This window comes from Chiroxiphia lanceolata, chromosome 3 (assembly GCF_009829145.1).
Source record: "Chiroxiphia lanceolata isolate bChiLan1 chromosome 3, bChiLan1.pri, whole genome shotgun sequence".
In the NCBI taxonomy this organism is placed as follows: Eukaryota; Metazoa; Chordata; class Aves; order Passeriformes; family Pipridae; genus Chiroxiphia; species Chiroxiphia lanceolata.
Window position 1 is genome coordinate 28,645,568 of NC_045639.1, and position 13,496 is coordinate 28,659,063.

At 35.3% G+C, this 13,496-nt stretch overlaps 1 protein-coding gene across 4 annotated transcripts in view; it reads right to left on the reverse strand.

Annotated features, from left to right (window-relative positions):
* Nucleotides 1-13,496, reverse strand: part of BABAM2 (BRISC and BRCA1 A complex member 2) — a 171,436-nt gene that overhangs the window by 103,655 nt on the left and 54,285 nt on the right. For all 4 annotated transcript variants that reach the window (XM_032684413.1, XM_032684414.1, XM_032684415.1 and 1 more), the window contains exon 6: nucleotides 12,140-12,214. In XM_032684413.1, coding sequence (XP_032540304.1) covers nucleotides 12,140-12,214 — 75 coding nt within the window. The remainder of the gene's footprint in view (nucleotides 1-12,139; nucleotides 12,215-13,496) is intronic.

The window sequence follows — 13,496 nt, forward strand, 5'->3', positions numbered from 1 at the left end:
CTGTCTTGATGAACTGCTTAATAAAATTAATTATTTTCTTTCTTTAAATCCCATTTATACAGATCACTATTACAGTTTTCCAAGTTTCCCAGGAATGCATCCTTCCAAAACTAATAGACTACAATTTTTTCAATCTTACAAGGATCTTCTCTTCTTACTAGGCTTCCAGTGACTCTCAGTTCTTTTCTATTAAATCATCTTTTTTGTGCTATACTTTCTTTTATATTTACTATTGAAGCACTATATAATATACTGTTTATTCATCCACAGTTACCACAGTTACCTTCTGATAACAGTAATAACATTTTGACAGTTGCATATAAGTTTCTACACCATTTTTCCAGGACAGATAAATTTATCCAGTTATATTCACAAAATTCATAAATAAAGAAGCCAAGAAAAAATAATTCTGTATAGTGCAATGTTGCCTCAGATGAGTCAGAGAAATAATATATGCCTCCAAGTTGGTTTAACAGGTATAGTCTAAATCTGATACTATCATTGTTGGAAGGTCTGTAAATGAGACTGCAGTTTGATCACACATCTTTTCAAGAAGGAATTGGCAACATATGGTAAACAAACAAAAAAAAAGAATATTCTAACTATTAAGTTGCTGCCATACAGTAAAACTGATGCTGCAAGAACACAATCGTAAAATGCCAGTCTTGTTTATTACAAATTCAGTTGCACAGCTTCTCATGAAACATTTGCTATTGCAATCAAGATAATCTCTCTGGTAATTTCATTCCAACATTTCTTTTGTTTTAGAAAAGCTCATGAAGCATGCAGTCCTAAAGCATCATATTATTAACACCACAGTCTTTTATTTCTACCAAAAAAGTAATACCCACCTATTAATTTCCTTTTCTTGCAATACAGTTGCAACAATGATTTCTTATTTCATATTAAAAAAATTAGAACTTTAAAAAATGAATATTGAATACAAAAAAACCTGCTCTTCTGTTCACTAGTTCTTGTGCAGTCAAGGTTACATATATATATATATACAGAACAAAGCCTAGAAATTACTGCCATTTTAACAGCCTTTTATAGACATTGTCAAAATACATGATATGCATAAAATGAACTGAATACACAAAGAACTCCATTCTACCTAGAAAGATAAGTGTTTCATGTGTAAACAAAGCTGAAACACAGCCTCAAGAATATAAAATTAAAATTGTACTTCAGTTTAAATATTTCTCACACAGACAGTCTGCAAGCCAGATTACATGTACTCCGCTCTTTGCTCTGCCATTTATTTGCTTTCTGACTTCTTAATTTTTTTAAAAATAAATAAAACAGTTACAGTGCTTTTCTTTCATGCAGGACACAGTCTGGTTATGTGAACTTTAAAAGAAAGTATAATAGAAGTTCCAAATATCATCAGAGATACACTCCATTTCAGCAAGTTCTATAACAACTTAACAAGAGCCCGATCCTGAGAAATACTATATACTTGCAGTGAGTTTATTGCCCCTGAGGCCAGCAGCATGCAGGAAGCATCTCATTCCTCTCAGAAATGGAAACCAAATACTTTTTATTGCTTGGACCAATTGCTGGAACTCTGAGACCTGGTCTTTTTAATGCAAGGGGGAGTTTTGTCATTGTTGTTGAACTGCATAGTTCTGTGGGGAAAAAAAAGCAGCATACACTTTTCCAGTTGAAAAGGTGACTTACATGAGTCAATATAACATCTTATATAAGTTTTTGTCCAAATGTTAAGAGGTGTTCAAAATCACCTTAAGACACCCAAGAACAGTAAAGAACATTATAGAGGCACAACATAAAAATCCACACTAGTAGAAAAATGGCCTAGGAGAAAAATCTCTAGCAACTCTGAAGTCATCCAGCTCTCCCTGCTGACAGGCATAGCCAGTTTTCCTTCAAGAAAAATGTGTCAAAGTGAACTGGACCTAAATGTCTGCTCTTTGTAATTGTGATGAATTGTAAAGATTCTAGAAAGAGAGGGGAAAGGAAGAACACCATTGTGGTTAAAGCCTTGGACAAGCTCTCTACTCACACCTCAGGATTCCACTGTGAATTTGTATACACTTAGCTTGTATACACTTGAAGCATGCTTCAAGTCCTGTCTAAAAGAGGTGTTTATCATATGTCACAACTTCTGTGAACAATATATTAAATAAGAAGTTGTGAGATGATTAGTTACTATTTTCATCTAGCCCATGCAGAAAAAAAGAGACAATGCCTAAATGTATGTCAAAATGGTAACCTGCATCTCATTTGACCTACATTTCAAGAGCTTATCTAATCACTTAACAATAGTAAAAGGAAAATTAAATAAGATTTATTACTTAAAAAAAGTCGTGAGTCTAGGTGAAATGAGATAGAATTAATGATTTTATCTAGGACACACATTATAAATGCTAAACAATGAAAATAATCATTTGGAATGAGCGTGTTTATTCTTTGTTAACCAACACGTTGTCCTCAGGGTTTTGCAAATGAGTAGTTGATTATTTACATACCATCAATCAGTCATCAGCTGTAGTCAAGACATCAGTCATATTTGTCTAATATATTTCTAGCCCAGAAAAGACGTTACAGTAAAACACTGTCTATCACTGAATATCTTATATCTCCAAATATATAAAAACATTCAGATACATTTTAAAAAAATTATATTTCAGCATTTCAGTTTATTAATATAGCTACAATAAGCAAATCATTAAAATGACAAAAAATGGCAAGAGGTGTAGCATTATTTGTTTAACTCTATTCAGCTATTTTCCTTTAGCAGAAGTTCTTCCTATTGGTATGTGCACTCCAGACAGTTCATTATTCAACTCAAAACTAACACTTAATTCACGGACATCTTTTGCCCGAATTCTGATGTATTGGTAACCTGTTAAGGCCTAAGGAGTGCATCTAATTGCATTCAATGAAGCCAAATTAATGCTCCTCCCCACTGCCCCCTCTCTCCCATGGACTGATGTTTGCATGATTACAGGTCCCAGCACATGAAGACATACAAGTTCTAGCACGAACACTTAAACTCATTAAAACAGAAATAGAGAGTCAACAGGTACTAAGTTTTATTTATTGTTCTTTCACTGTCTCACTGAGACACTGCTGGACAAGCAGTCTTTCCTTCTCCATCTGAAGTCTCTTTCCAAAACAGAAAATACCGATATACACCTTACATAAACAAGCAACTGCTTTCCTAAACAGAAGTACTACAGAATTAAATGTTTGATGGAAACATGGCACATTATTCATTAGCAATTGGTGGACAAAATGCTGTGCGTGGAAGCAAAGGGCAGACCACCCTAGATATTTTATAGTTTTACTTGAGTTTCATGGTATTATAATTAATGACATTGTCAGTATCAATTAGACAAATATAAAGTTATGGATCATTCAACCTCAGAATGTTTACTGCTGCAACTACCTGATCCAATATTAAAGCTTTAACTTTTTTTAGCTTTTATTTTTGGCTTAAACCTCTAAATCTATGAAAGCAAATAAAAGTAAGCAGTATTAGACACTCCACTACACAGTTATTTTTCAAGTACATCTTTAAAAAAACCCACCAAAAAACCAAACAAACCTCCTTTTTAGACTGACAGCCATCAAAGGATTTTGTGTATTTAAAAGAAAAAAGTTACCAGTGCAAATCAGAGAATCCAAACTAAGAATGACTAATAATCATATGAAATCATTCATAGACATACCTGCATGTTAGTACTATTCTTTCTTAACAAGACAGACGTAGTCTAGTAACCTGAAAGCCAGAACAAAACAACCCCAAAACACTAAACCTACCGAGCCACTGTAACATTAAGTAACTGGCACTTTTGTAAACAAAATTTACTTCAAAACCTCAAAATATGAGCTGCTGTAGGACTTAAGCCCTGATGTGAAGCCTAAGGAAGAACCCTAATAGTAGAAGGGGGCTGTGGGCTCAGCACTGAAATATCCTTAAAATCCCACCATGATGCTTTCTGCACTTCAGTATTTGCAAATACAGATTTGCTGGTTCATGACTTTTACAGATTATTGCTACAATCAAGTTCTTTGCTCAACAACTTGTCAAATACTTTTCCTTCAAGAAGAAATGGGAATTGAGAACTAATTAAAAAGTTTTAAGAAATACAGATCCAAGATCCATGTCCCCAGTACATTGCTTGTTCTACATATTCTGGGTGGATCACGACAAATAAAACAAGCACCATCATTATGTAATAACCTGCAATTATTTTTATGGCTATTGAATTCCATTCTTCCTATGCAATACATAAAATGCAAATGTAAAGCAATAGTACAAATTACAAGCCCTAACAAGGCAGTAAATCTGAACCAAGTCACGCAACATAACGTGTCTATAAACTTTCCCACCAGATGCAAAAAGGCTTTTAAATTTCAGAAGCTTTTCTTTAGACTTATTTTCTTATTTTTTGAGGAGATTAATGAAAATTGCCCCTTTTTCTAGTCATCTCTGAACAGCAAATTAGTAGTTCTATCAAATTAGAGAGAAATTCACAGAAATGAGATGAATATCCTGAGCTTTATCAGTAGATGTGGTGGTCCTTTCCTTTACTATTGCATTATAAAATAAAATGTTTAATATAAAATAACTGTCGTCAGAAATACAGTTGATTGGAGATTATGATTCACATTAAGATCATAACCTATAAAAATCATCAGCTGTGGCAGAATGAGCTGTTCCAGTTGACAGATCTTATTAACAAAATCTTCCAATAAATTACAGAAAAAGCTGATTTAAAAAAATTGCTTTTGGCTTTCAGCATATGGAGTTTAAGGTGCTCCTGACACTAACATGTCTTACGTGGTTTAGTGACTAGATACTACAAACAAATCATGTTGTTGTGGAAAAGTTGTACTAATAAAATTTAGTGAGAATAAAGGAAATTGATCAGTTACAGAATTAAAATATAACACGTTCTGATTATTAAAATATACCTTTATATAGAGCTTTGCTTCCCTTCACTTGTGGCAGAAGATATTAAGAATAAACTCATGAAAGGATGACTATTAAATCATAGTGTCTGTAAGTATTTCTGAAGCTCACTGTACTATAGCAGTTATCACTTTACTCTTAACTCTCCAGTGTCACAATCAGTAGACAAAGCAAGAGGGTTGATCAGTTCTGGAAAACTCTGTAAGGTTAATAACACAACTACAGTGGTAAGACCAGCCAGGGAGCACAATACAGTGGAATATGTAAGATCTTATAGGAACAACTGAAATATCTTGGGGGGACAGGGGGGAAGCCAAAACAAAACCTCAAACCTTTACAGCTGACAAATCTTATGTTTTTTTAAGCTATAACAAAAAAATAGACTCTTAAAATACTCACTCACCAAAAAAAGTTATTATTTTTCTGATTCCACAAGTGCCAGAAACATTTCATGACATGAAGACCTTTCTTTTTTTTCCTCCCATTTTATTTTTGGTCTCAGTCAATATGTAAGCTCCACTGCCTGGAGTTTTGCAAGCTTCTGGCACCCAGCTGCTACTCTGACACTGGCCAGCGTATCCAAGTAAAGGAACCCGTCTCACTAGTACCTCATTTAGTACTTTTCAATGAAAAAAGTGGACAGTTAAAGCAAACTGCAGATTCCTGGGCACAAGATGAAATGAGAGACAAGTATCAATGACATCTCTTATTGACAAATGTCTTCTGTGCACACAGCTTACATTTATTTTCACAGCCTCTAAATCATGCAATTTACTGGCTTCAGCTACTACAAACTATACTGTTTCGAATATTGCCAGTACTAACCTGCACAGACCCACTTCTAATCTATAATCTCAATGGCTCATTATAATTGTGTGTAATGAAGTTTGACTTCAAACTAAGAAACCCAGACAATTTTTGATGATCCAATATTCTGTTTAAGTAATTTAATGCTGGTACAATAAGCAATCTAGTGAATATCATACTGTCATCCACCTTTAAAATTTAAACTATTTGATTTGAATGCTTGCATACATCTCAAGATAAGGACTACATTATGGAATACAATTCAGGAAGTTAACTTAGTGCCTCTGTCACTAAGTCTTAAGTCTAATATTAATAGCAATCTGCATATTAGCTTAAAGGATCTCTATGGGAAGCACGGTCCAAGTATTGTTAACTATAAGAACTATGTATTATTTCAGGATTATCTATCAGCCTTATAAACTTCCAGGTTTTCCTGTTGGTAAAAGAGGTAAAATGACACGTGGCACCACAAGCTTCATATGGTATACAAGTTCATCATTCTATCCAATAAAGAAGTTATAAATATGTCATGGAACACAGTCAAACAGTATATACTGCACAATGTCCTATGCTTCTTTGAGATGTAGCAGCCCAGCATAGAACAAAACATAGAACATAGAACAAATTCTTGCCATTGAATCTGTGACCTTAAAACACTATACGGCGGGTCTTAGTTAGCCAGCTACAAACAAAATCAAATGAAGTTTAAAAGCAAAAAAACCTATTATTCTTTTTCAGAATATTCAGCTCAGTTTTAAAATAGCATTAGTACTACTTTTTATACCAGCATATATTTTTGTTTTGGTACTTGCAGCAATTTAACACAAACCTTCAATGCTGTCAAATAAATCAAAATGCTAAAAATCACAACTGTAAAGAAACTGGCCTGGAAAAAAAAATTAATTCGACCCTTCATAATACACTTTTGTTTGTTCTCTACTATCGCTGATTACTCAAACATACACAAGCATTGCAGTCTTTTCATAGTACTTGGAACTTGGTCTACATGGTAAACAAAAGTTGCATTGAAGTCTTTTAAGAGACTTCCAAATGATGAAATCACAGTAAGGAAAAAAACACAAATATGTTCTTATCTTTCAATTTGAACTTGAGGATAAACCTTTTCCATTGACAGTCTTAACACAACTGTTTGGCCTCTGGCAATGTGTCTAGACAATGTCTGTTATTTGTTTCAGTTCTAAAAGATATGCACTAAATACAATGGTCATCACAAAAAAAAGCTTCCCAGAAGAAACAGGTTTGCATTGCATATCGCCTTTACACTTGAATAGAAAAAATTATTGAAAGGCTGCTGATCACAGAATCATAGCTAAATTGGTCCTGATATTAGCTAATCACCAGGACACGACAAACAGGTACATACAAATAGGAAATGAAGGTGGTGTTAATCAGGGAACATCTTACTTAGTCAAAACCTTAAAACCCCCATATAAATAAGAAGAAAATTACCTGAATATCTTGTTTTCAACAGCATCACTAACAACATACTCTCAAGTTCACTCATACTGTGCAATCATACTACAGTCACATAATCCAGTACAATTCGTAAATTACTGAGCTGGAGATTTTTAATGATTTGTCATTATGACTACACACATGCCCCTAGCTGACAAAAACTACAAAGAATGAACGTACCCAGGTGGCCAAGTCGGTCAATGGCATCCTGACTTTTATCAGAAACAGCATGGCCCAGCAGGACCAGGACAGTGACTGTCCCCCTGTACTTGGCACTGGTGAGGCCTCACCTCAAGTCCTTTGTCCATTTCTGGGCCTCTCACTACAAGGAAGACATTGAGGTGCTTGAGCATGTTCAGAGAAGGACAACTGAGCTGGTGAAGGGTCTGGAGCCCAAGTCCTGCGAGCAGGGGATGAGGGAGCTGGGGTTGTTTAGCTGGGAGAAATTGAGGCTCAAGGAGGACCCTTATCGCTCTCCACAAGTACCTGAAAGGAAGTTGTAGCCAGGTGGGGCTTGGCCTCTTCTCCCAAGTAACATGTGAAAGGACCAAAGGAAATGGCCTCAAATTGTACCAGAGGAGGTTTAGATTGGACATTAGAAAAAATTTCTTCACTGAAGCAGTGATTCGGCGTTGGAACAGGCTGCCCAGGGAAGTGGTGAAGACACCACCCCTGGAAGTTTTCAGTTGATGTGTAGATGCAGCACTTAGGGACACAGTTTAGTGGTGAACTTGGCACTGCTGGGTTAACAGCTGGAACTCAGTGATCTTAGAAGTCTTTTCCAACCTAAACAATTCTATGATTACATGAAAATTTGGAAGAGGCATTGTAGATGCTAAGCCTATTACTCTCATTACTGTGGCGCACGCAGTATCTGTACAGAGGCAGAAATGTGAACTAGAGGACTGGCTCTCAAAACTAGTATGTAAATACTTCCATTTATAAAATATGGTGGTGAAAATTAAAATGTTGCAACCAATAGAATTTAAGTCAAAACAAATGTGCTGATTAAAAATCCACTACAAAAAAGGGAAAGTATAATAGCAAACAGATACAGATGTAAGGATTTTCCTGAGCCAAAGCCAAATTCTTTTCAAGCAGAAGAACCTTAATGAAAGACTTATAATGAACTCTGCAGTAGTTGAGCCATCAGCTTGATTCTGCACTTGTTTCAATACTTGGAATTTTCACTTATGTCAAATGGATTTGGGGTAAGAAAACAATGTAAAAGTGGACACAAAGGTCCACATTCAGTTTAAAACCTTTGCATTAAATTGTATTCAAAAGAAAAATAATTAAAGGGCATGTTTTCCTGAATGTGCTTTTTAAGTGAAAACCAACAGTTCTTTTTGAAGAGTTCTTTAACACAAATATAAAGAATGATACTTTTGCTTTCAAATGTGAAGAAATATGCCAAGAAAAAGTTATCAAAAAAGACTTATCTGCTGCAAATATTCCAAGTTATTATTTAGTTTTCAACTGAAGAACTTTTACTGGATTTGAGGTTTCAAAAAGACAGTGTACTCTGCATCACTCTTGTAATCATTCTCTTAATACACTCAGCTATTTCCCTTAAAATGCACATACACTTGAACTCAATTTTAAATTTAGTGCAGTGAATACCTGGCAAATTCACCTCTCCAGTCCACAACAATCCAACTTATGCCACACCTTTAAACTTTTATTCTTTATAGGGAGTCCTCTCACCACCATCAGTACAAAGTTGATGGCATAAGATCTTATGATTCCAGAGTGTATTCTCAACGACCCCAAAGATTTTGTAACACTACACTGATCTCACAGCTTACATCCTCAAACCTGAGTATTCGCTTATGATACAAAGCTTTACAGTGACACTTGTAATTTGATTACCTACTGACATTAATAAAGATTTCAGAAGAGTATTACAAATCACTGGGGTACTAGGAGTGACTGATTAGGTAAAAATAATGGTCTTTAAATATTTCACCAGGTTTTAATATAAGTAGTATTAATTAACCATCAAAAAAGATATTAGAGAAAGCATAACACAGGTTTGAACTGTGGAAATCATTATAGAGAAGCTACTGCATGTTATAAGGTTGGCTACAGACTAGAATATAATTCAAACACATTAAATTCTGCAGTAAAACATTAAACTGTTAATACACTAACAGTCTTCAATTACTGATTGCTCTTCCACCTTTCAGAGTGATATATTAACAATTATTTCCACTGCATCAGTAGATGCTCTGTCAATCATGTACCATAATTCAGCAGGTGGTATCGAAACCAGCATAACCGGCAGACATGATTTATTGCAATACATTAAAGATCTATTTATGTCAAAACTCTCATGCAAAAAAAAAAAGGAAGATATGGACAGCTTAAAAAAAAATCTGATTTTTGTTCTGAATAGCTTTATGAATATGGAATAGTCAGAGCATAATTATTTCAACCACATCTGAATAGTTCTGATTCTACCTGCTTTTATGCTGTTTATGTTGTTGTCATAGAAATGACATTCATACAGTTGATAATGTCGGAATATAGGAAACTAAAGGCAGCAGGGGTGTAAGATCCACTGCCTGCTATAGAGCACACTCTGTCATAATCCATGCTGGAGCCTGAGTCAAACCATTCTTCTGCTGTCAACAAACACTGGTGGAATGAGACAATATTTCTTCTCCTGTTGCTACTCACTCAGACTACATATCACCTTCCTACTACAGACAGTTAGCCTGTCAGTATGCATAGTAGAAGCCTGACTAAGAAAGCTAAGGATTTCATCAGTACATTGTCCATCAAGAAGGATCTGCTGTTGTAAAAATCCAGGCTATTACACAGGAAAAAATCCATTAATTTTAAAACCCCAAAAGCTAAGGCATTAGGATTTTAGAAATGTCAAATAAAGGTAGACTGGGAAACTTCCATTGTGCTACCTGTTGTTCATATCTCTTCACATCACACTATATATGTATGCCAAATAAATACATGTTTTCCTTCAGACTAATGAATCACTCAGTACTCAGGATGAACAAACCTCCAGGAAGCAGTTGTGGAGCACTAATGACTTAACCACAGTACATCAACCTTGTTTAGAGAAGGCAGAAGATGTTTAGTGAACGTGATAGGGAATTACAGTAAGGAGGAGTAGCTGTCATGCATTAAAACAGTACTCTTTAGGAACAACAGCAGAATCCGTTTCTATCACAGGGTTTCTACGTGATGACAGTTACCTACGTATGTCATACACCACCCGCCAACACCCAAGTTTCCCCAGAGGCTGAACAGAGGTACAAGACAGCCCTGTGACTGAAGTTAATCAACATAATGCTTATGCACTTGTCCTGAAATTCTTGACCCATTTAAAATTGTTCTTGGAAAATACAGCACTTAGGAGTTCTGGCAGGTGTGGACAGAGTAGTTTACATTATACATTCTCAGTATCCTTTTTTCAACAGTGTCTTTCAGAAGCAAATCACAGATATCCTTCAGTCCAACAGAACTGTTCCTGCTTCTTAACACCAACCTTCCCAAAAGGCCTTGGCCAGTCAGACCCTCTTATGTCTGACTGGAAACATTTCCATCAAGTCAGAAGAAAAGGCCCTGATGAAAGACAGCAGCTGGGAGAAAAGATGCTGCTATGAATACAGGGACAAATTGAAAATATCTGGATGCTTTTGAGAAAGTTAGGAGTGCCTCATTACTCAAATAGAAAACATCCTACAGAAGGTAGCAAGATCATAGGATACCTATTTCAGACTGCAACCAAAAATTTCAGTCAAATTATAGTTGTGCCTACCTTTATTTCCATGGTTTGTAGCTCAAGATATCTTATTTGGAGAAACACTGAAGACGCACAATTGTGATTTAACAATAGTTGAAGACAATTATAACAATAAGATGAAGAGGAGGTAATGGGATCCACACTGACATTTTCATCTCAACACAGTGGTTGCTAAAGAATAAGTTGTTGTTACTCTTTGCAAATATTTAAAAGTAAAAAGTTGAGTAAGAAGGCAGACACATAGTTTAAAGGAAAGACGGATGTTGGCAAAATCAACTGACTCAAACCTTGTCTGCAGTGGAAGTTCTGGCCCTTCACTCTGACAGTTGTGATAGAGAAGAAACAGATCTCTTACTGTGTTCTCTGAATGTAGTAACATTGACCTTATGATAGGCTTCCACAGCAGCTGCTTGAAAGAGAGGTTGTTCCTGTGCTGTGAAAACCACTTATTTCAAATTATTCCATGTTGGTAGTTTGTCAAAAGTTGTTTTTTTTTCTTTTCTTCCCTTCTCCTCTTAGCAAAGAAATAAATACTTTTTTCCCTGACTCACAAATGTACCCTGTAGTCTTACTTTTGAAAGTATCTGGTCAAATTTGCATTCATTGTAAACAATGAAGCAAAGTAATCATTGAAGCTTTCAGTTCAAGTCATCAGCATTTGCTTTCACTCCCTGTTAAGAAATGGTATATTTAGTTTGCTTTTCTGCTTCTACTTTCAAGACTACTGGTACAACTGAGACTGTTCATTGAAAAACACAGCATTTACATGTCATGAAATTCCACAGACTCATATAAAAGATTTTATTTGTTTATTCCCCAAGATAATAATATCTTAGATAGGGTCAAGAGTTCGATACGCATCATAGTGTGTAAAAACCCAGAACATCTGCATTGCAGTCCATCTTCTACAATAACCTAAATCCTGCAAGGTCCTTCATAGGTATATATTGACTACTTGGAAAAGTGGTACATAAAACAACAGTATGTCCAACATCACCTTTCCAAAACATAATCCAACCACATGCAGAAACGGTGGACTTACAAACTCTAAGAAAGCAGGAAGGTGGGAAAGTCAAAATAGTTACTAAGAAGATTTCAATAATTCATACTCTCACAAATACTGTCAACCTGGACTTTCATTTTACCTTGAGAAGGTATGTAGGAATATTGCTGAAATCAACAGGCAACTTCAAGAGAAAGCGAGCTGAGAATTCTCCAGTCTGTGGAAAAAAGGTAACACGAATGAGATCTGGTGGCTAAAACAGAACTACAAATGTTCTGATGAAAAATGAGTAAGAGCTCATACCAAACAGAAGGGCTGAGATTTAAAACAAAATTGTTGAATAGAATTACTGAAGAGGAAAAAAATATATTACAGATTTCATAGGTGTTACATGACAAAACACCTTAAAAACCATTAAACATCATTGCCAGTAAGTCAACAGCAAAAAGCAGTTAGAACAAAACAATGTGCACGACAAAAATCAGACTATACTTTGTTCCACCCTAAATATAGATGTATCTTGGCTGTACTGATTTCCGGACAAAGGTCTGGTGGGACCTGCAAACAGTCTGAAAGCAAAGCTAAAATCCTGACAAATTTATAAGAGTATATAGATATAACAGAGGCACCTTTACAAACACTGCAGATGTACATAAGAGAATTTGTGTTGAGAAAGATGAGAATGTATCAGGTGTCCTCTGAATAAACATAAAGTAAAGAACTGAATTAGAAGGTTATAAACAATTTCAGAATTATGTAACTCTCAACACCTTGACAACTGTTTATCGAAAATTTGCCAAGTGTCCCCTACACATTGCTCTTTTTTTATGTATAAAGTGTATGCAAAGGAAATGGAAAGGATTTCCTTTCTGTTTCATATACTTCCTTAAAACCAGACTTTAACCACCTGGTTATGAAGAAACGAAGTTGACTGTTTTTTAAAAACAAACGCCTGCCTGATTTCCTCCATATTAGTTTTTTGTTATCTCTATTTTTTGTTCAATAAAGCAGCCACATAGCAGCTATATTTGTTCAGTAGGTTGAATTGGCAGCAAAGAAAGTGTTAAACATTGATTTTATGCAGTTAAGTACAAAAAACTGGGAAAACTTGAGACAAGTTAGCAAAACTCTTTAACACTGCCCTATTTTTGACATATACATGCTACTTAGTTACATGTCGACATACAATTTTTGAAAAACAGCACTCCATTTTAACAAGTAAAGGGACAAATCAAAGCTGCATGAAAATTCAGCATTTGCTCTACCACAGTAACACATATACACTACTTTGCTATTTCCTGAACATAGCTGTCTGCACCTAATTTTCATTTTAATATTTTAAATATTTTCCATGGCGAAAAGAAAAATACAGATGTCAGAGAGATACCTTTTGGGTCACTGCCTTACTACATGTAGTAGATGCCATCACAAGAACACCACACAGCTATGAGGACAGCTTGCCAAAGGCTAAACTCCTTAAGAGGAAAGCATTCAAAGTG